The following is a 22,493-nucleotide window of genomic DNA, read 5'->3' on the forward strand; positions in this document are numbered from 1 at the left end:
TTAGTACATGCAGGTACGGACTGAATTTAACTGAAAACCCTGAAAGGCACCGAAACTCGAAAGTTGACTTCTTGTCGTTACCTTGGACTGGTTCTTAGTGAGCACTTTTCTACTCTATCTTGAACACTCAAAGCGCTTTACACAACTTGTGCAATCACCCAATGACACCCATTCGCACAAGCACTTTTTCCTAAGCTGTTACCAAGTGCTTCCTAACTAACATTCACACACATTCATATTCCGATGGATGCATCGAAGAGCAACTTGGGGTGAGTATTTTGCTCAAGGATATTTGGCATTCAGACTAGGGGGAAGCCAGGAATGGAACCACCAACGATCAGTAGATGACCTGCTCTACCGCCTGAGCTACAGCCACCTTAAAAGTTAAAGTGGTTTCCTTAACAATCAGTCCGTTTACTGCTTCTGTTTTAGGGGCTTGCACATGCCCAATGATAAATGTGTGAGTGTGTCACAAACACGCCAGAGGCTGTGTTTGTGTGCGTGCACGCATGCATGCATGTGTGTCTGTAAAGCGAGACTTGTTCACTGGAGCCCTCTGCTTGAAGCAAGCCACTCATTATTTATGACCTGGCTTTTCTGCTCTGTTAATATGCTGTCTGCTTGTCTGTCTAACATACAAGGGGACACACACTCTTATAAAATGGGATCAGTTTAACAGTCCTCATCAAGGGCTGTGACAACACTAAGTGTCACTGTCATGAGTGTGTGTGATTTCTAAATGAATTCAGACCTTCTGACGGCTGACTGTGTCATTTTTTTTTTTTAAATCTATTAATCAAATAAACTTTAATAAGAAAACATTTTTTATTTAATTTACGGTATAATCACATGAAAACGAGTTTTCACAGGACTGTGCATGCAAGTTAACTCTTAATGTTACCAAGGTCAGACCATGCAATGCTCAGAGAACCTGCAAAAAACCAAGAGGTACATTTCTCTACAGCCTCAGTTATCATGCTAAATTGTAAAAATCATGACAGTAAAAATAGAAAAAGACTGAACAAGTATGGACTACTTGAAAGGGTTTTCCAGAAGAAAGCCTCGTCTCTCTAAGAACAACATGGCAGCATGGTTTAAGTTTGCAAAGCTGCATCTGAACAAACTACAAGACTTCTGGAATAATGTCCTTTGGACAGATGATACAGAAGTGGAGATGTTTGGTGTCACATTTGATGAAAACCAAACACTGCATATCAGCAAAAATACCTCATACGAACTGTCAGAATGGCTGTGAAGGGGTGATGATTAGAGCTTGTTTTGAAACCACAGGACCTGGGCATCTTCCAATCACTGAATCGACCATATGAGGCCATCTGTGTGATAGATAAAGCTTGGCCGAATTTGGGTCATCTACAACAGAATGGCTGGAAAAAGAAAAGAATCTGCGTTGTGATGGCCCACTCCAGACCTCAACCTGACAAATACTGTGACGGGACTTTAACTATTTTCCTCTATACCCTGTGATTGCACCTCACTTTACATCAATAAAGACGGGTGTTGACAACCACCAGTTTTCGGGTTTTTCCACAGGTAGCTGCAATTTGTATTGCAATGTGGATTATCCCCTTTTATGTAAAGACTTGCGATGTACTTTCTTTTTACCGACTTTATGTCCCATATTACGAAACTGCAAGTAAAGTAAAATCTAGTGACACATAATGAAGCTTCAATGCTGTAGAAACATCATCTACTGCTATGCAGCAACACAGGATAAGCTTTGAATCAAGTAGATAAGTTTGCACTAAATATTATCATTTTATTCAGTGAAGTTGTGAGGACTGATCAGGACCCAGACTTCTGACTGTGAAAGAAAAATATAGGCAGGCCATACAAACCAACGTTGTTTAATATTCATTAATTTCTTTGTTTTCTTTACTTTGGCAAGTTAATATTTGATGTTTTCCCTCTTCTTTATTTACACTTTATCTACACTTTCTTCGTTCCTCACTTGTTATTTATTTTCCCTTTTCACCCTCCTTCTTATTCCCGCTGTCATGCCTCCTTTTTCTTTCTCCCTTCTGTCCCTCTTGCTCTAAAGTGCTGTTGTCCAAGGATAGGACACGCTGCAGGTGATGGAGGCAAATCATCGAGGACATAATTAAGAGGCTTACGAGGAGGAGTGTGCGTTTTACGCATCACATTTGAAATATTAAAAAAAAAAAAAACTGCATGCAAACAGGCCTCACAGTTAGACAAGCGCTCATTTTCATTCACAGACAAACACACAGACACTCAGCCGTAGGGGTTTGACCTTATACAGTCGAGTTAAATACCTCTCTTGCTTCATTTGGATGTCTGAGTACACATACACACGCACGCACAGCCTTCCAGTGTGTTTTAAGCACCAATGAAGGACTCTTCCGACATGTTCATCTAGTTCCCTCACAAATTTGAATGTAGTCTGCTCACCCGTTGGCCCTCAAAGCTTCTGTGAGGAGTTGTGTGTGTGTGGTGTGTTTTTGAGTGTGTGTGTGTGTAATCAGGAACGTAGCTTGATCCCCTCTGGTATGTGCTTTCGGGAGTGTTTGTCAAAGGGCAGCAGCAGAGGCTGAAAATTGACAGAAAAGCTGGGTCTTTCCTCCTCTTGCTGGTGTCAGACTACATTTCATTAGCCTGACATTAAAGACTTTGTCTTAAATGTATAAAACGTAATCTTGAAATATCTACGGTGTGGGGCTAAATTCTAATTGTCCACTGTGTAGTCATCACTTTATATCATTTGTGACAAATATTTCCTGCAGAATCTCACTTTTGCTCATTCTTATATACCAAATAAGCACATGTTTTCAGAGTTTTGACACAGCTATTACTCTGGCAATCATGATTCTCCTCTGTGCTGTTAAAGGAAGGCTAGAGCCCGAGAAAAAAATCTGCTCTCAGATGTGAGAAAAGTGTGTCACAGTGGGTGAGTTACCGAGGTTATCAGGTATCCACCTCCCATTTCAGATGTGAGGAGAAATAACGAGTCACATTTAGTGTCTTTTGGTTAGACATGATGATTACTTTTCTTACCGTTGCCTGCATTGGTCCGGGCCTCGATTTCATTAGCTTTCCTCTTGGCCACATCTGCTAGCACCAGCTCGCCCTTATCACTGGCAACATAATGGAGGTCCTTTGAAGGTAATGCAAGAAAGAAAGAAACGTGAACGTTAATCTAAAATGAATCTAGGCTCAGATGACAATAGGGTTTTTTTTATTTGAGGGGTTTTGGGTGGGGGAGATGCGGCATTTTGGCGGGAGAAGGAAGAAACAGATGAAATGACAGGGGGAAAAAATGAACCGTTTGAAGCCCAACATCAGAAGGAGCACCGGTTTGGATGAAATGCCGGTTCCTCAAAAAACTTTGAAATCAGCCTTCTTGCACCCCACACCATCACCAACCTCCTGCACACACACGTGCACACACAATCACGCCCGCTTCCCTGGTTTTGAACTACGGAGGATGTTATCAGTCACATTTCAAAAGTGTGAGAGGAGACGAGGGACTGTTCACCTTTCAGAAACGCTGGTATTCTCTCTTTACGGAGAAACATATCCAGCTGAGCACATTACGATATCAGCCTGCGACAATATTGGAAACAGCATGTATCCTCTGTATCTCTCTGTTTGAGTCTCACATGGCCACAAAGATGGAGATAATGTGGCTAAATGATGTCTGAGGGTGGCTGATTTAAAGCCCAGCGCTGCCACATATTCATTAACAACCACACTGAGTATTACATCTCAGTTGTAGGAGTATTACATCTGCTTCCACAAGCGAGGCAGAGGTCAATTCATTATTTATTAAATTGTGGAAAAATACAAAAATATCTATATAATGCTTTAAGTGATGTGCTTCGAAAATGCCAGAAACAAATAAAATAAAGGAGGTGCTTCTAGCGTTTTGCAAAGGGCCTTTCCCCCTAGAGCCACACGTTCTGTGTCCAGGTTACAAAACACAATTGCTGCAGATTTATTGAAGGCTGTCCAGCCTGGTACGTTCAGAGAGACGTTTCTGTTGCATCAGATTTGGAAGAGCTGCAGCTGAGACGTTCTCATTTGCAATTTTGATCAGATGGCAGTAAAACTGTAGTTTTTCCTCTAACTCACACTCTGGATTGATAATGAACAAAATGAGACGTGTTTCTAAATCCTCCCATTCAAAGAGCCCGAGCTTTTCATCTTCAAGCTTACAGTTTTGTTATGCACTGAAGTTGAAAGTAGAAATTCCAAACATTAGTTGAGGTCTCAACTTTATTTTCCCTTTATGAACTGTCTGAATTTGACCAACATAAAACAAAGAGAAGTTTTTTTGTACTGCTTTTTTTTTTTTTAACTATATGTCACATCAGATACTTGTAATTGTCCTCTTGGTATCTAAGGAAGTTAATACATTAATTACCTTTAAATACCCACTGCTTGTTATCATGTCACTTGTTTAAACAATTAAATGAAACTTTGTTTTTTCTGGACTCTTTGTTCTTTCGGTTTGTTGGTTGTTTTATGTTATTAGGTTTTCCATTCACTGTATGAATGCTTGCTTGGACCACCTTGAAAACCGAGGCATATTTCGCAAGAGGTTTTATCTAGAAATGATAAATATGAATACTAAAAAAAAAAGGTTTATAGTGTAGAAAGACCCTGGGAGCTCTGTATTTGGTTGTGTTTATTCACTTTGTTTTGTCAAATTGTTTTCAGGCATTTTCTTAATTTGCATGTGTGTTAAGCTTTCAGGGACACCCAATTAATCAGACTTTTTGGATATCAAAGGCAAATACAACATACTATAATGATCAGTCTATAGATAATTTGCATGTATTTTGAGAGTGAAGCAGCTTAGTTCATTCAATGAATTTCAGAATAAAAGGAAGAATGTTAAAGGTTGGCTTTGTTGTTTTCATGTAAAGACACTGGAAGCATCATCATCATCACCATGTTGCTGCAGTTGTTGCATCCTGTGAATGTGTTAGCAACGCTGCTGAAAAGGCCAAATATACAAACTATACAAATGTGAGAAAATGTTAAAGTCTGTGCAGTAATAATGGCAGAACCTCTGTAACATTCGACCTCTTGAATTGATTGAAGTGGGAGTGAATCAAACCCTCATCCTGGCACCCCATGAGGGTTGAGTGAGAGTCGCAGGGTTTCCCCGGGCTGAGTGCAGGGCCTGAAGCTCCATCAAAGGGTACAGCGTGTTAAGGAAAGTCTTCCGCCTCAGCGACATCACAGGACATCACTGCCGTGACTCAGGGCTCGCCATGGATAACCCTCAGCTGGCTAAAGCCAGCCCCCAGCTGAGTCTGCACCCGGCCCTAATACCCCCATATTGTAACCCAGCTTTTGTACCCTCAGAGGAAAGAGAGAGGGGGGTGCTGGTTTCCAAAAGAGGTGTGGAGCAGAGAGGGATTGAAGCAGACAGAGAGCGAGAGTAAAGGGGAGAGAGAGTGGGAGAGAGGTGCTGAAATTGAGGAGTATGAATGGGAACAGATTGGGTAATTATAGTGCGGTGCCTGCCCTCTGTGGCGAAGAGTTAGGAGGAAATGTGAAAATGGCCGACAACAAAATGGCCTCAAAAGAGCCTAAATCGGCTCCCAGGACTGAGGTGGCCAATTGAGCCCCTGTGAACGAGGAGACATGGCCCCTCAATTAGATATGAGTGAGGCTTCTTAATTGATAACAAACAGAGCAGCACAAGATTAAACAGACGAGGAGGGAGAGGAGGCAGTACAGTGAAATGATGGAGAGGCGCGTGAGTGACAGAGCACAAGGGAAGGGAGAGGGTGAACAAGACGCAAAAAGACGAAAGGGAAGCAAAACTCACAACAACAAGGAGAGAGAAAGAGAGAGCGGGATGACAGACAGAACAGAACAATATGAACATTTGATGTTGGGGCACTTTATTCCAGCTTAGCCCCTCATAATGCTGTCTGAATCTGAGGAAAGAGACCCAGTGAAAGACGAGTGAACAAATGCGAAACGATAGAGAGACAACTGAGAGCTGGAAAGAGAGAGAAAGGGAGAGAGGAGTATCAACCCGACTAAGAAGGGATAACAATAATACTGCATATAAAACCATCAGATATTACACCTCTTATTCCCCAACGCTCAAACGCGACACTAATCTTATTTATATAAGAGCTTTAGGGGTTGCAGCGAGCCAGCTAACCGCACCGATAAAGAGGGGCGTTTTAGTGGGCCATATTTGGGGAGTAGAGGGGAGGGAGGTGGTGGATGCTAAGAGCCCGATATTGCCTGATATTTGGGTTACCTCCAAATAAATGAGGGATTAGGTTAACTGGCACACAGCAGCGCTTACAGCACATTAACTGACGGGCTCGTGTCTGTATGTTTGCAGTGTGACGTGTTGGCTTTGGACTCAGGATCGATGAGAATGAGCATACACAAAGTGCACTGCACTTTTTTAGGCGAGCATGTGTGCACAAAAGCTTATTATGGAGCGATAACAGCATATAAACTCAGTGCCCTATGGATGTGTGGCCGTTTGCAGAGACTGCAAAATAATTCAGATAATAATAATCAGATATTTGTAGATTTTTAATTCTTCTGTAATTTTCAGTGCATTTTTAGTGCCTTTCCTTATTGCCTCAAACTTTACAGTTTATTCTTATAAATCAATGCCTATTTGTGACATCAAACTAACAACCAAATATGAATGTATTCTTATTTGTTGCCCACCTTTTTCAACTTTTAATAAAAGCAAATCAAGTGGGTGGACATGGACAACACATCACTTAAAAAGCAATGGGTTATTGGTATATTTACAGTACACACATATTCCACTCATACATTCAAATTGCAGCGTTATACGTAAAGGTCAGTTTGATCATGTGGTTTATTTCTTGTAATGCCTGGCATTTGATAGCTCTGTGAATTCCAGTGATGCACCTGTGAGCCCGGAGTCAAAATGATGATGGTCACTTATACACGTCTGAAATCTCAACATGCAGGGATTAGTGAATGAGTACGGGCACAGCTTTTGCTCTTTGATTCATGGGGGTGGCATTAAATCCTGATGATTACCTCTGAAGCAGACACACTGGAAAATATCTACCTGGACCTAGTCGGCTATCCCTGGTGATAAACACACACAAATAGCTGTGAGTCCTACAAGTTCTAACTAAATAATAAACTAAATTTTGAGCTCACGTGGCTGCTGAAATGTTTAAGGACACAGTTATCATTTAACGGCTGCCAACGAATATTCAGTTAAATAGTAAGAAGAAGCCTGGACAAAATTCCACCCACCCAATTCTACCAAAGATCGTCCAGTCGCGACATATTTAAAGATGTTAAATATGCAAAAATGAAACAGAGAGAACAATGACAGAGGCTCACATACAAACTATGATACATAAGTATTCATAGTGCAGTGTGACTGCTAATCCTGAAGATCAGTAAAGTTTAATTACAACTTTCCTATCAGACTGGTGATTAGTAACCACATTTTCTGAAAGAGACCTGAAAAACATACTATATCTACTTTTCTCTAGGTGTCACGCACTTCCTAATTCCTTCAGCCACCTATCGAAGGTTGGATGTGTCTCAGACTTCCAGGACTGCAGCAGAATTTTTCTTGCTAACAGTGGTAATAATGAAATGGCCTGAGCCTCACAATGATCATTCCCACTGCTTAAATCATCAAGCCTGAACACTGCTGCAAAAGCGGAAAGGAAAAATAGAGTTTGGTGAAAAATTCAAATAGGTGACCCCAAAAAGTCTGCACACAGAATAAACCGATAGGATAGGCTTCCTTGCTCTGTTGATATAGATATACTATCGAGTTACTATGATGGTTTTCCAAGCATTTTTCCTACACTTCATCAGTAATCTCAGTAACAGTTCTACTTGCCAATCTGCAGAGACTTTGTTTGTTTTTTATTACAACATATTAATTGGTTGTCGAATGGTTGTGATCAGATAGCCACACAACATCCATCCATTCACTAATGTGACCAGACTGGAAAAGCATTGGCACTTTTCTAGTCTCACTTACCTCTCAAAGCAGTTTATGCTACTAATCACACATTCATACAGTGCTGTATTCTCCACTGCTCATCCACAACCGGCTTAGAATCACCACTCATCCAAACATACATGTCTCTGGAGGAAAAAATGCACAAACGCTATACACTGCCTGGAATCAAACCAGGAACCTTTTTGCTATGAGGTGATAGTTTATTGTGTGAGCCTATGCACAGTCAAAACTTACACCTTCAGCACACCAAACTCAATATTACCAAACAGCACATTTGCCAAGGTGCTGAAGAGGAAGAGATTTCCTTTCAGTTTTCAAACAGATCTACATGTAAATTGTTTTTTGGAAATCTTATCAATGATGTGAAAAGATGCCTTTTCACCTTTTACTTTTTAACCAAATTAGTTTTTGCTGGGTGGTGCAAACACATGCACACAAAAACATATTAACAACCTGACATAAAGTTTAATCCTCTGTACATGAGCGTATCCGTTTCACATTTGTTTTCTGACACATCTGCTATCCAGGAGTCTTGTGTTTGACTTCTATCTGATAGGCCTTAAGGACTTTAATTGTGCTAATTGCTTATCTAAGCAACAACAATGAGCTTACTGCCAAAGATGTGCTATTCCTCCTCCACCTACAGCACTGCCAAGCCTGGCATCAGATAGGAGAGGAAGATAGAGGGTGAACCGAAAACATGCAGCTCGCCTTACTGCTTGTGTATCTAACAAGAAAAAGTACAAGCCCTCACTGGGGAACAAAAGAGCCGGCATCAGATTTCGGCTATCACACAATTTGATTTAATTAACAAGCTACATCAAGAGCCAAAAAAAAACCCAGGAAGAGAAGAAGAAGAAAAAGGGGAGGTGGTGGAGGGAAAGAAAACTTGACTTGGCTGACGAATGACCTAATTGGTTACATTATCGACTCATTATCAAAGGCTAATTAGGGAGCTACTAAACAGCATCAATTATTTTTAAAAAATGCAAACGACTCAGTAACCCCCACTACCAACTCTTCATACACCCCACCAACCTCCACCACCACCACCAATTCCTCCTCCCCCTCAATTTAACCCGACACAAGTGTTTCATTTTAACAAAAGGTTTCTTCTTTTGGGGAAAAAAGGCTTGGAGGGCCTCTATTGTTAGCTGGGAAACAATGGGGCAAGAGGGGACGGGGGTCTGATGATAGAGGGGGTGTATCATGCTGAGCATTTCTAGAAGAGGTGAGCATGTTATCTGTGTGCATGTGTGTGCTCTTTACCAAGTCGACGGTGCGTTATTGAGTTCTATGGGCGAGTTTGGTAGTTAAAAAGAGTTTGGCGAAGGTGGGGGTTGCCCTCATTAACCTCCTCCACCTCGACTCGATCAGCAAACCAGCGGGTTAAAGCAACAACACAACCTAATTAGACAGAAGGACAGAGCGAGGGGTGAAATGTCAACGTCCTCCTTCTCTCTCTCTTCTCTCTTTCGCTCTTTGTGCACAATGAGGTGCTGCTCTCTTGGTCGCTGAGGCAAAAAAGTGCTTGAAAAAGGTTGTTGTGACTGAGCCTGAACTTTGTTACAGATCCAGCATGACAAGGACTTGCAATTATCTGTTAAATTTGGTGAGAATTCCCATAATGGGCCACCACAAAGGGATCCGCAGATGCTTAGTAATTCGGTCTCTGAAATTTGTTTGTAAAAGAAAAAGAAAAAAGGAGAGTAAAATAGGGCAGTCAAATGATGTTCAAGAGCTCAGAAAGATGTCACCTGTCCATAGAAACAGCTCTCTCACATACATCACTTTTATATTTACATATATATGTTAGAGATGCATTTATCTCCATGCGTAGATTTTTTACATTTACTTTTCTCAAACAAGAAGTGAGTGACCTGGCTCCACAACCATACCCATGAAATCTCGCCCAGTCCCGAGAGCCAGTGGACACAACGGTGCCGGATAAAAATCACACCAGCTTCACACAATCTGGCTTCAAGGTCACGTTCTGTTTGCTGCTGTGATCCAAATCCTCTCTGTGAGGGAAATCGCTTTTTTTTTTTAAAGAAAAAAGAAAAAGCCTCATTTTACCAGTTAGTAATACACTAATCACAATTTCGTGATTTAACTAGATCTTCTTGTCTGTTTAGGGGCAACATTACTCAAAAAAGGTCTGTGGACTTTTACCTGAGATGAAGCTTATTTAGGAAGGCTTCTCTATCACTGTCAGAGCCACATTGTTTATTGTGTCCCATATCTTTTCAAATACATGACAAATTATAGTCGCTAAAAATGGGAGCTATAATCTTGATGTTTTTAAGAAAATATGGCAGACAAAGAAGAATTTAGAGCAATGACAGAGGTATGTTTTACAATCATGTTTTGCAATCACATTAGTGCTTCTGACTAAAGATACAAGTTATCATGTCTGCATCGAATCATTTTAAAAAAAAAGATGACAGAAGAAGATTGTGAAAGTACATGAAGCTATATGGAAAATATGGCAGAGGCTTTCTGGACTGATTTTCTTGACCTCTACTTTGCTGACAGTACAGGCCGCCTTCCGCTCGGGCTGATTTGTCCTGTAACTGACTCCACCCATCGAAGCTAGTTCATACCCTTCACTGAAATGTATTATGATTACAGCTTTCTCTCCCCTCTCACTCATCTGGACACAGTTTCATCTCCCCCTTCCATCATTTTTGTGTTACATTTATCATTTAGTTTTCCATCTACACCACAGCCTCCTCCCCTCCCCTCTCTGCCCCCCTCTTTCCTTTGCACTCTTTCAAGGTTCACAGGCTCGACTCCACCTTTTCAATTCGGCTTCCCAGCAGCACTACTTAGTGGGGAGGGAATTGGAACCAGTGCTATCAGTGTGATTGAGGGACCAAGAGGAGGGTGTGTATGTGTGTAAGAGGGTCTGTATTAATGTCTGGGGTGTTGGTGAAGCATGGAGCAAAAGGGGCCCCATGAAAAAGGGGGTCAAACACATAGGAGCATTTCAGCGTGGAGTGGAAGAAAGAACGAGTTAGAGCGAAGATGAGAGGAGAGGAAAAGGCTGAGCTGAGGCCGTGGAGGTTGTGAAAAGATAGAGGCCCATACTGAGATCACACCTGCTCTCTGACACGCAACACACACACACTTGTATGGGTTACAAGTCATGTGCAAATGAAAGTAACAAGGGTGCAACAGTGAATGAGCAATTATAATAGGTTTTATACCAGTGGAAGAGCTGCAGAGAAGCTCCCTATAGCGCATGAGTCAACATCTAACCCTCAGGAGTCCATCTAGAGCAGATACACCAAACATGTTTTATTTCACTAACATAATCTAGAGTAAACATGTTAAGAAGACCTGATGAAAAGGTTCATGTACACAGATTCCAGATTTTTTTAAGAGAAAAAAGGCATAAAGGTAAGCTTAAACAAACAGTTATCAGAGCTCACAACTTTTTTACTGTAATATTATAAGTGATTATGAGAAAGAATTTCCAAATATTCACTGGTATCCGTTCATCTATTTTTATGAGTTGGGTTCCTTGCACTTTAACACTTTCTTCAACAGACAAAAAAGAAAAGATTCAGAGTTTTCATCATTCAAACCTGACTGCTGAAAATGAATACATTATAAAAGGTGCCCAAGAAAGACAAGACTTAGTATAAAGTATAACAATAGTCTACAGACATGTGTCATACTTAATGTCATAAAGCAGGTATTTCGAAACAAATACAGGTATTGATGAATGAAGAAAAATGGCGGTAAGCATGTTACACGTCATGACAGATTCAGTCCATGCAGTGGTAATTTGGACTAAAATTGCAAGAAAGGGATCTTTTAAACATGTGTGGTACATGCTATGCCATTCTATTTTCACTGGCATATTTTAAATATCATTTAATTTAAAAGCCAATGGCATATAAATTTGAAATTTATACTCTAGCTCAAAGGTTTCTAAATTTCAGAGATATTATATGTGTACCGTAGTTTGTTAATCCCTGTTAGCCAGAAGCTTGTGGTTCAGATTCTGCTAAACACTCAATTTCACACAGTTCTTTCTACTTTTGGTTCTGCATGATGTCAGACAGGAGGGATATCCTTATATGGTCGTCTCAGATGCACAGCTTTGACTGTAAGCAACCCACTTGTTGGGTAAATAGTCTGTTTGTGAGCAGCATTCACTTTAAAGTAAGTTGGCTTGACAGGAAGATGGTCTCAAAAGAGCTATATAACTGATCAGCAGCACCAAATCCCATAAATATGGATGATTTTAAACCTTGAATCATTGGCTATTTTCATTAGTTCATTTGTTAAATTAGTTGATAATTAATGTCCATGGAATTACATATTTTATTTAAGAAAAAAAAGGCTTCCTCGTGGATTCTGTTTTGATGTCAACAACCCTTTTTGTGACTCTTTTCCCCCTCAAGAAAGCACATAAAAGGAAATTTTCTTTCTACTCACCATGAATAAATCTCTGGCTTCTAAATCTACAGCGAGGAGGAAGGCCTTCTCGAAACACTGGTGCCTGCAGAGAAAAAAGGAGACAGTGAAAAAGAAAGACAACACCCTGAACATGAAAGCAAAACAATCATCAATCTAAAAATACATGCTTTGAATGAAAATGCATAGTTAAATAAGTCTAAGGTACATTTACGTGCTTGCTTTGGTCTGCATGTAGACACACGCCTCAATACAGACATGCACATGCACCTCTGCATTCAACACTGTCAATAATTGAACTGAGAATAGCGAGCTCTTTTCCTATTATCCAGAATTAAAGCTGGGAGAGAGAGCTGTATCTCCCAGTACAAAACACCTCAACTTTCCCCGGCTACAGCCGACATGAAACAAACAAACACAAGCGGAGAGAGGAGGTGCAGGAAGGAGGGGGGGCGGGGGGCGCCTTCCTTCATTTGATGTTGATGGAGAGAAAAAGAATGCAGGTAGGTGATAAGAGAGGAGAGGACGAGGGATGCCAAACAACGCTCCAGCTCGGCTACAGAGGAGGAAAAAGAAAGAGAGGGAGAGGGAGCGGGGGGTAATTGCGGGATGGAGAGCAGTGAGCAGCAGTGTGTGGGAACAACAGGGTCTATTTCAGTCAAACAGGCGTTTCAAAAGGCTCTCATGGCAGAAGGGAAAATGAAACAACAGTCTAAACAGGTGCATGCGTGCTGCTTTGCCTTATGAATGACTCAAAGCTGCATCAGTATGTGTGTGCAATGAAATTCAAAAGCTATTTCTGTTTTAGAATTTTTAATAGCAATAAAGAGAAGGAAATAAGCAGTGTTAAATTGTTTCTGAAAGAGGTTTTTGGATATTATTTCTTATTCTGATTCTCCACCCTGTGCTGATAAACTGCACTAAATGTTCCAGTAATCCCTTGAAAATAGTCTGTGCATGTATTTGTCTGTGCAAAGTCTTCAGAGATCTGGAACCTGATTGAGGAATGTACTCTTAATGCTTTTACTTTTTAGATGTCTACATTTTTTTTTTTATTTCAGGAGAGCTATACAAAACACAGTCCTTGACCCCTTGAGGACATGCACAAAGTAAATTTCTCCCTCAGTCCATTTAATTAAGACCACAGCAACAGCACAGAGTGAGTGGTGTTACCTGAGGAGGTGGTGAAAAAAGCGCCGGGCGTACTTGCTGATTGGCTCCCTGTACTCCAGTATTACTGTATCAGAGAGAGGCACAGGTGGGGCATAAAACACACCCAGAGCTGCTTCTAGCTGGGCTACAGACAGATCAGAAACACACACAAAATTAGGAAATGCATGTGATGTTTGCATGGAAATTAGCTAAGAATGTTTAAGGATGTGTGTGTTTCTAAAGCTAACAATGTAAAATTTGTTGCTCTTCTGCACAAAAATGAGATTTTTATACTTTTTTATTTTATAAGAGACAGTGCCAAATCAAAGGCTCACTGACTAAAAGCCAACTAAAAGCAAAAGTTAACAACTAAATGAAAGGAAACTAAGATTTGAAAGAAAAACATCCAAAATATATCAAATATATCAAATATATCTAAGCATTCATAAGGTTTAGTCCATGGAGGTGCTAAATACAGCAAAATGTAGACGAAATGAAAGGTAAATAAAAAATAAAAATCTTCAAGCACTGAAAGTCGACAGGTTAGGTTAGACTCATGAAATTTGAAAAGCAGCGATTTCGATTTGATAAGCATCACCAGGAAATGTAAAACCGATCAAAGCCACCTTCTCTCTCTGGGTTCAGCTCCATCCTCAGCAGGTGGTTAGTGACTGAGCTCAGGCCTCGGTACATCTCATCCCCCATGGTGCTCCAGTCCATGGCCTCTAGTATGCCCAGTGCCTCTCTGACTTGACCACAACGTAGCCTCTGCTGCAGCAGCTCCCCTGGACCCATCTGTCCCCCCGTGAGAGCTCCTGTCATATTGAGGAAAGGTTTGTAAGAAATAATAATAATGTGGTTAAGAAAAGACGAAGAAAAGATTTTTATGAAATAATCCAGTTTTGATCTAGATGGGCATTGAATTAAGGGAAAACCCAGCAGACACAATAGGTTTCACATACATGGTTTGAGCCTAGTCCCATACTAAAACAAAAATTCAGACAAAACTACCACTGAAAAAAGATTTAAACACTAGGGCAAAGATTTATGCATATCTGGGAAACTGAGGTTTAATCAGGTGCTGCTACATAGCACACAATTGATTCTCCAAGTCTCTCGGAGAATCAATTGGAAAGGAAGATGTTTTTTTCAAAAGATTTTCCTCATTTGGCGTTATGGTGATGGTGTCTAACAAAATGGTACAAAATGTCCTGTAGGTCATTGTGAAGACCACACTAAATGATTCACATCATTTTCAGCAACTCCTTTATGCCCTAATGGATCCTGGGAAATAGAAGATAGATGTGTTTTATTGCATTCATTCAGAACAACTTTTAAGGATCTGCATTAAGAAACCAACAGAAATAGGAATAATTTATTCAGTATTTCTATCTTTTGCTTCATTTTTATACCTTTTTGTTTCGTTTCTATATTTATATTTTTTCTAAGATTTTGATGATAGAGCAGTATGTGATTATTGATCTTTTCCTTTCCATCTATACCCTTAACAGTTTATCCAATTTAGGGTAGCGCGGGTGCTGGAGGCCTATCCCAGCTCATGAATACCAGTCCACCACAGTATTGAATGATACAGTATATTTTCATCTTTCTGTGCTACAAAGAGGGAAAATTCTCTTTAGGCTTTAACAGTTGGTGTGATAATGATTCTGTGACCGTGCAGAATAACCTGGAGGAGTTACTTAAGTTAAGTGAGTGTCCAGTGGATCAGTTCTGACTCTGAGGCAGCACTAGATTTGTTAGACCAGCATCGACTCGTCAATCAATTAGAGAGGAAGTGTGTTCAAGCCTTCATGTGTACTTTGTGTCCATCAGTTTCTGTGTGCAAATTCAAAATAAAAGCAAGCTTCTCATCCTTTAACACTGAGCAGAGTGCATGTTAGCATATGTTCAAATAACTTGCCTACATGTTATTGAAATATTTAGCTCTTTAACAGAATGGAAACCTTTTCAGGGTGTAACCAGCCTCTTATGGGGTGTGTCTGTGTGCTACTGCAAACGATATTGTAACATAGAGTGACCTTTACCCTAAGATCATTTGAGGACTGCTCTGATGGACTGTACCTTCTGATCAGTGATGACTGACTGTGCTTTTGTTTGTGCAGACAAGGAACATGTTGAATAATGGAAGAATGGCATTTTGTACCCTTAACCGCAGCAGAGGTGTCTCACTCTGTTTCTTAAAGTTCAAAGCACATATACAGGTGAAGGTGTTGAATGCCAGGGGTAATTATGCTCTATTGTCACTTAATCACGAAGGTACATAATGCAGCAGATGGAGGACTCCCTGGCTCATTCTGATTTGCGTGAGACGAGTTGGTACAGGACCATGTTCTGACAGTAGTTTCACCTCACTTCTGAACTAGCCTTTTTCACATGCATGCAACATTTAACACTCTGCTGTATATGTATTAAAGTGTATATATTTACCAAAATTTCTGGACATGGCTAGTGGCATAATAGGTGATCACTGACAGCAGTACTGTCAATGGGCCATGCTGCAGGCAGGCAAGAAAAACTCACTACTGATTCTAGTCTAATTAGTATCTGTAGGGCGGGGGGGTGGTATGAGCAATTAAAATGACAAGCTGGCAATTAGCAAACCACCAAATCCCCTAAAGAGTGGGCTAATGTGGCTAATACATCAGCTAAGTTGCTTGTGTGTGATTTTTGGGTACTGTATGTGTTTAACTGCATGTATGAGTCCAGGAGTTGGGCGCTGACATCTGCTCTAAGCTGACGCAGACAATGGATCACACCTGTCCACACTGACTTATTTGACTGTGCACAAACAACACTGAGCAGGACAAGATCAGCACCAGCATGGAGAAACACAGAACGTAGCATAAACATGACTAAAAATATGAAAGACCTTGGTCTAAAACATAAAAAACCAAAACGTGTTAACTTGGAACTATTATGTCACATAAACTCATTAGCTACTGAACTTCACATTAGCACAATAATCTAAATCAGCCAATCATATGGCCTCAAGTCAATTAATTTAGGCATTAGGAAGATTTGAAAAAAAGTTGCCTGGTCTGTTGAGTCTAGATTTCTATTGCAATATTTAGATGGTAGGGTCACACTGGCTTGAGTCAAACGTCAGTTTGATGTTGTTGGTGGTGTAAAGGTGTGGGGGGATATTTCCTTGGCAGACTTTGGCTCCTTAGTACCAATCTAGGGGTTTCACCCAGGCACAGTATTAGGCAAATGTGGATATTATTTTTAGAAGTGAGTATTAAGTAAAGCTACTGGAGTACCTACTCAAGTTAGTACTTCTGGCCACAGATGGCTCCATCCTCATTAATCAATGCTGGGTACTGGCAGTAGGAGTGCACTGGCTTATGAGTGGGCTTGTGTTTCATCTCTGGTTTGGTGTCAGTTGAATATAATAACCACCACACTGTGGAAACACATGCAGAACTGAGGACAATGGGACCCATATAAAACGTCTATGATAGGCTATGCTTCAAGTTTTAATCAGTTTTAAGATCAACTTTTTGTCTCCAAAAACAAGTCAAAGAGCCCATTCTCTCTGGGAAGACAATGATGAAGTAGCTTTTGGTCACACACATGAAACGTGCCACAAATCCTTGAGCAACAAATACAAAAACAAAAGGAAAAAATCTAGCATGTGAAGTAATGTATCTGGTTCCTCTCACACCTCTGCACAGGTGGCTAATAACGGTGTGCAGTGGGTAAATCACTGGAAACGAGTGGGGATTTCTGATGTTGCGATCAAACATGTAATTTTGACAGACCATAAACCCATCTTAGAAATGATGGATAACTCTGCTCACTAATTTTGACAAACAATATATGCCAGGCTAGATGAGTATGAACCCTGCTCGCGCAGCAGATCAACAAACTCACTTCCAAGTTACCTTGATGACCTAGTGAATTTTTTTATTGCCAATGAAAGAAGCATTAGCTTGGGTTCATTCTCCACACACAGTTACATCATTGTCCTTTAATATTTCCCTGTTTTCCCATCTGTACAAAAAAAAAGAAATTGCTATTTTTTTCTTGGGTGCTGTGCAGCACATTCCCCAGTCTGCCCCTCCACAGCCTGTACCAGTGCAGGCCCAGCCATGGCCAACGTGTGCCCAGATGAGATAACTCGGTGCAGGCAGGGGGGTGGGGGTGGGAGGGGGCACCAGGGAGAGCTGCCTCCTATGGAAAAGAGAGAACTTGGAGCTTGGCCAAGTCTTTCTTCCTAACCGCCTCACGACTCACTCCTTCTGTCATGTAGCGGGCCTTATGAAACAAGTCAATACAGAGAAGAAGCAAACAAATGAGTTGGAGTGAAAGTCTGTGTGTGTGTGTGTGTGTGTGTGTGTGTGTGTGTGTGTGTGTGTGTGTGTGTGTGTGTACGAACAGAAGCACAGAAATAGAAGAATACACACATGTGTGAAGGGGGGGAGAATTATCATGGAGAAAAGACGTGCAGTGACTTTCTTCATCAAATACTTGGCAGACGATCAGAGGAGCGGAAGCTATTGTTGGAAGGCACCCTCCTCTTTCCCTGTGCACACAGGCAAACACAGTCAAACACACACACACCCCTCAAACACACATTTCAAATGCACACTTCTACTACCTTCCTCCCTCCACCCTCACTCTCCTGCTTTCAAACTTCGGTAGAGAGTTGCGTGCCACTGTCACATCTTCTTTCCAAAGTCACAATTAAAGATGCTGAATACGTGAGTGTGCTTCGGAGGGTGAGGTGGCTGCTTCGTAAAAATTTTGATTGGCAAACTTTATCTGGGGACCCCGAGGGACTTTGCAGCCACTGTAAACGATTTATCGGAAAAATGCATCCCAGAATGCTCCTCGGGGGCTCGTGCCCCGGGGCGATTATTGAATGACCTCTGAGAGCGTGACTCCCGCTAACCTTCCCGCCTGTCAACAAATTAACTTCCTTCAGGAGTGGAAAGGTACTGGGACGACCAGCTTGACAGCACTATTCACACAGGCGGGTTCAGACACAGCTTCAGATCCAAAACAGAGCAAGAGTGTCTGAAGGGAGGAAGGCACCTTCATTAGGAAAGGGAGTGAAGTGTTTTCTACTTGGAACTGTGTAATGTAAAATTTCAACAAATGTGAGGGAACTTATTCTTGGCAGAAGGAGTAAGAAATACAAAGAACTCAAAACAGGAAAACAGGTAAAACAGGAAAAATGGATCTCATTATCCATCTGTTTTATGTTTATTCCAAGTGGCAACCTCCAGGGCTGAAAAGCAGGTCAAATGTCAAAAACTGCAATTGCCTGAGTGACCACTTGAGGCTAACTTGCAAAAAAAAAAAAAAAAAAAAAAAAGTTAATCTCCATGAATTAGAAGTTAAAATATTGAACTTTACAAAGTTCAGAAAAGGTTTTGGAGTCCTTACAGCACACTTGTTGAGGCCTCAGTTGCAAGACTATAAGAACAGTTTGCAGCACATTGGCAACCTTGGCCAGGGCAAAATGTGCATTCCTCAACTGGTTACTGGAGAGCATTGGGTGAAATTAACTGCAAGGAGAAACAGGGTGTTGTACCAGGAATCTCCCTGTGATTGCTTTTGCTATGGTCAACCGTACCTTGAATGGAAGTCTCCGGGCTTGTCTGCAAATACTCAAACTCACACTATGTTTGCTTTCAAAATGAAAGTTGTGCTTTACCCCTGCAACCATATAAAAAGTGCAACTTCTACTTTGAAGGCAAACAGTCTCCATTTCCAGGTTGCGTTGCACTCTTCAGTTCCATGACAGCTGAACATAGCTTTGTTGCCAGCTGTTTGCAGGCAAGTTGGCATCTTCTATGCAATCTATAGGTGACTACAGCAACTTACTACTCACCAGCTGATCAGGGAACCCACTTTTCTCCCTAGCAACCAGTGATTACCACGAGGGTCATTAACCAGTTTCTAGGCCTCCAAAACGGAGGCCTTAAACTTTAGACTTAGGTTTACGGTCAGTAGCATGGCCACTTCGAGGAGGTTGAACCTTACAAGATGCCTCCTCTAATCAGTTTTTCTGGTGTTGGTTTGTTTTGGAGCATTTGTATAGCAATTATCTGAAGCTTATGTCTTTTTGTGCCATTAATTGTCCTAACATCCAAGAAGAATTTTAGTGCATGAGATTCTGCTATTTAATTTATGTGTTAAGTTAGCACGAGTTAGCCAATATCCATGGTTTGTAGATTTATCAAACAGTCTCAGCACACTAGCAATATGCATCTTTTATATAGCCCTTGTTTTTTTCCTATACAAGATTGTGGTGATTGACAATAACAAAACATTCCTCATAATTTCAGAAGACCATTTTTTGTCCAATGTTATTTTACCTACCTAGTCTAAATCTCAAAGCTGCCAGTGGTCCACCATGAAAAGAAAGTGCGAGCATATCTGTCCCCTCTGGGCCTCCATCCAAGCCAGTCGCCCATTGCAGTCCTGCCAGGCCTCCAGAACAGCGCAGGTGCTGAGCTAGTCTTAACGTGGGAGCTGAAGCTACCTCCTCTGATACGAGCGCCATATTTACAGGTGCCAAGCCCACATCAAAGCACATCAGCTCCTCCTGTCCTCCCCCTACCATGACAACAGCCCCAGCAGGGTGCCAGGCGAGGAGGGTGGCCGGCACGGGGCATGAGGCTAGGAAAGAGATCCTGCGTCGTTGGTCGTACAGGACTAAGGAGGAATCACTTAAGCCAAGAAGCAGAGTGGTCTCAGAGGGGTGACGCGAGCAGGAGACTGGGTGAGATGACAGCGGGATTCGGGTGACTGAAAGGCGGTGCAGGCGTCCTCGTGCACATTCATACACACAGGTATCAGCCCAGGACTCCTCTCTGAATCCCTGAGGCCCTGCAGGTAACTCCACTGTTAGGACCTGGTAGGGCTGGAGCAGGCTGAAGCGGCAGTCCAGAGGGTTGCCTTCAGTGTGGACTGAGCTTAGGACCTGAAGGAGAAAAAAGTTAGAGAGGACAAGGGAACAGCTTCAGAAATAATGGCATGAAGAGAAATTTCGAAGTTGAAGAAAAATGATCTTGTAATCTTGTTTTGCACGGCTATATCCTGGCATGTAATGTTTCCACAGGAAATTGAAGCATGTGTGAAGGATCGTGGTACGCCTGTCTACAGACATCCCCGGTGGAGGCTTCACAGTTTGGTCTGGCAAATTCCTTTCTGAGATGGAATCTATATATGAAAATTAAGTACACATATTCACAGAGGATGATTTGTAATAATAATTTGCTTGACCCAAGATGCCTCATTTGCTGTTCAAACTTTCTGTTTACAAGAGGGAGCCAATCAGAAGACAACTGGATTTAAATCAGCACATTTCAGACCGGACATGAACTGTAGGGGGCCACCAAGGCCCAATATGAGGAGAGGATTATTTTAAACGGTGAATCAAGCACAGCTACTGTAATAAAGGGCAAGAAGAGCAATGTGGAGTTTGAAATCAACATAGTCCTCCTTCCTGATACAGGCATGCCAGCATGCTGAAACAAGATTTGAAGGATGATGTCTTCTCTCAGTGTCGAGGAATAAAAACATTACTGTAAACTTTAGGGGAAGAGGACTGCATCTACTGTAGATCAAGTGTATTTTAAAAAATGTTTTTATTAGTCTGTATTCATCGTCAAAGATCTTTTAATTTTTGTTGCTGTTTTAACATGCTCTTCAACTTGAAACCTGTTTTGTGATGCAACTGTTATTGAACTAACCTGTTTTGGAATAAAACGGCAGAGACAAAGACAGAACACGTGAGAGAAAGACAGAAATGAGTCATGCCGTGGCAGCAGCCCCAAACCCCCTGGAGATGGAAGAAATGGAGCCTTCCATATTGCTCATAAACACCCAGCTGTCAATCAAGACAGCTAATGATAAGAGCTCTATTTTAACTCAAGGTCAACAACATCTTCTCCCTAAGCATGCCATGGCTTGGCACATAATGATAAACAACCTCCTCTGTTTACCTGTGTGAGGAGCCAAGAGCTCAGCAATAGACATGGCAAATGACAAGAAAAGGAGCCCTTTTCACTGGATACATGAAGAAATCTTGAATTTTTTTGACCAGTGGTCAAATGCAAAATGTAGATTATTTCTGCCTGGCCTACAACCAGTTTGCGTGGGTACAATGGTCCTGCTATGCAAACAAGCACTGACATTGAGGGAGACAGGCCGTGTCACGGGTGGTAGTGTCGATAAACACCCACAAGAAACCTGGAACAGTACGTGGATGACAGGAGAACACAGGCTGTACTAAACATCAGTCCAACAGTTACACAGTCACTAAAAGAGCTTTTTAGGAAGGATTTCACCTTACCAAAGCCTCTATCAGAGCCCTGCATTGACCGTGGCAGCTTTGGCTAAATGAGCCCATTTCTTTTCGCCGTGTAGACAGAAAGAAGGATCGGCTGCCTGCCTGCCTTCCTTTCCTTTTGCAAAGCTGCTCGGCCCAGTTTTTTGGCAGGCATTGCCAAAAAGGGACTTAGAGGGAGGAAGGCAGGTTTTTTTTGCCTGCCCATGGTCTACAGCAGGAGAGAAGCAGATGACTGTCCTCCTGAAAGCTTTTTTTCCTCCCTATAATCCCCCAGAGCTAGCTCCTGCTGCACCCCAGGGGGTGGGTGCTGCGTGTGAATGTGTGTGTTTATTTGAAGCAGCAGGGTAGAGGGGCTCAATTCATGTAAAAGGTGGTGTATCCTGGGGCTGGTGCAGTTCTCTGGATAGCTTAATTTCTGCAAAGTGACACATGCGTGAAAATAAACTAGCACACAAATGCATAGCAGGTGAGGGTCCATCGTATTCACCCTACAGAACGCTGGACTCATAAGACCTACCTCAGTGCCAAAAACCGTGACACCCCCCACCCTTCAACTACATCTCATCCTTTCAGCTTTTCATCGCATGCCCG

The 22,493-nt window shown here is 41.7% G+C and overlaps 1 protein-coding gene across 5 annotated transcripts in view; it reads right to left on the bottom strand.

Moving 5' to 3' along the window:
• The window catches only part of wdpcp (WD repeat containing planar cell polarity effector), an 85,944-nt gene that overhangs the window by 12,738 nt on the left and 50,713 nt on the right, over nucleotides 1–22,493 (bottom strand). For all 5 annotated transcript variants that reach the window (XM_085296234.1, XM_085296235.1, XM_085296233.1 and 2 more), the window contains exons 10-14: nucleotides 19,928–20,531; nucleotides 14,203–14,391; nucleotides 13,598–13,721; nucleotides 12,446–12,509; nucleotides 3,034–3,133 (exon numbers count right to left, since the gene is read on the bottom strand). In XM_085296234.1, coding sequence (XP_085152360.1) covers nucleotides 3,034–3,133; nucleotides 12,446–12,509; nucleotides 13,598–13,721; nucleotides 14,203–14,391; nucleotides 19,928–20,531 — 1,081 coding nt within the window. The remainder of the gene's footprint in view (nucleotides 1–3,033; nucleotides 3,134–12,445; nucleotides 12,510–13,597; nucleotides 13,722–14,202; nucleotides 14,392–19,927; nucleotides 20,532–22,493) is intronic.

This window comes from Mchenga conophoros, linkage group LG13 (assembly GCF_057382185.1).
Source record: "Mchenga conophoros isolate Kocher_MC1m ecotype Shallow Benthic linkage group LG13, M_conophoros_male_GT1.1, whole genome shotgun sequence".
Lineage (NCBI taxonomy): Eukaryota > Metazoa > Chordata > Actinopteri > Cichliformes > Cichlidae > Mchenga > Mchenga conophoros.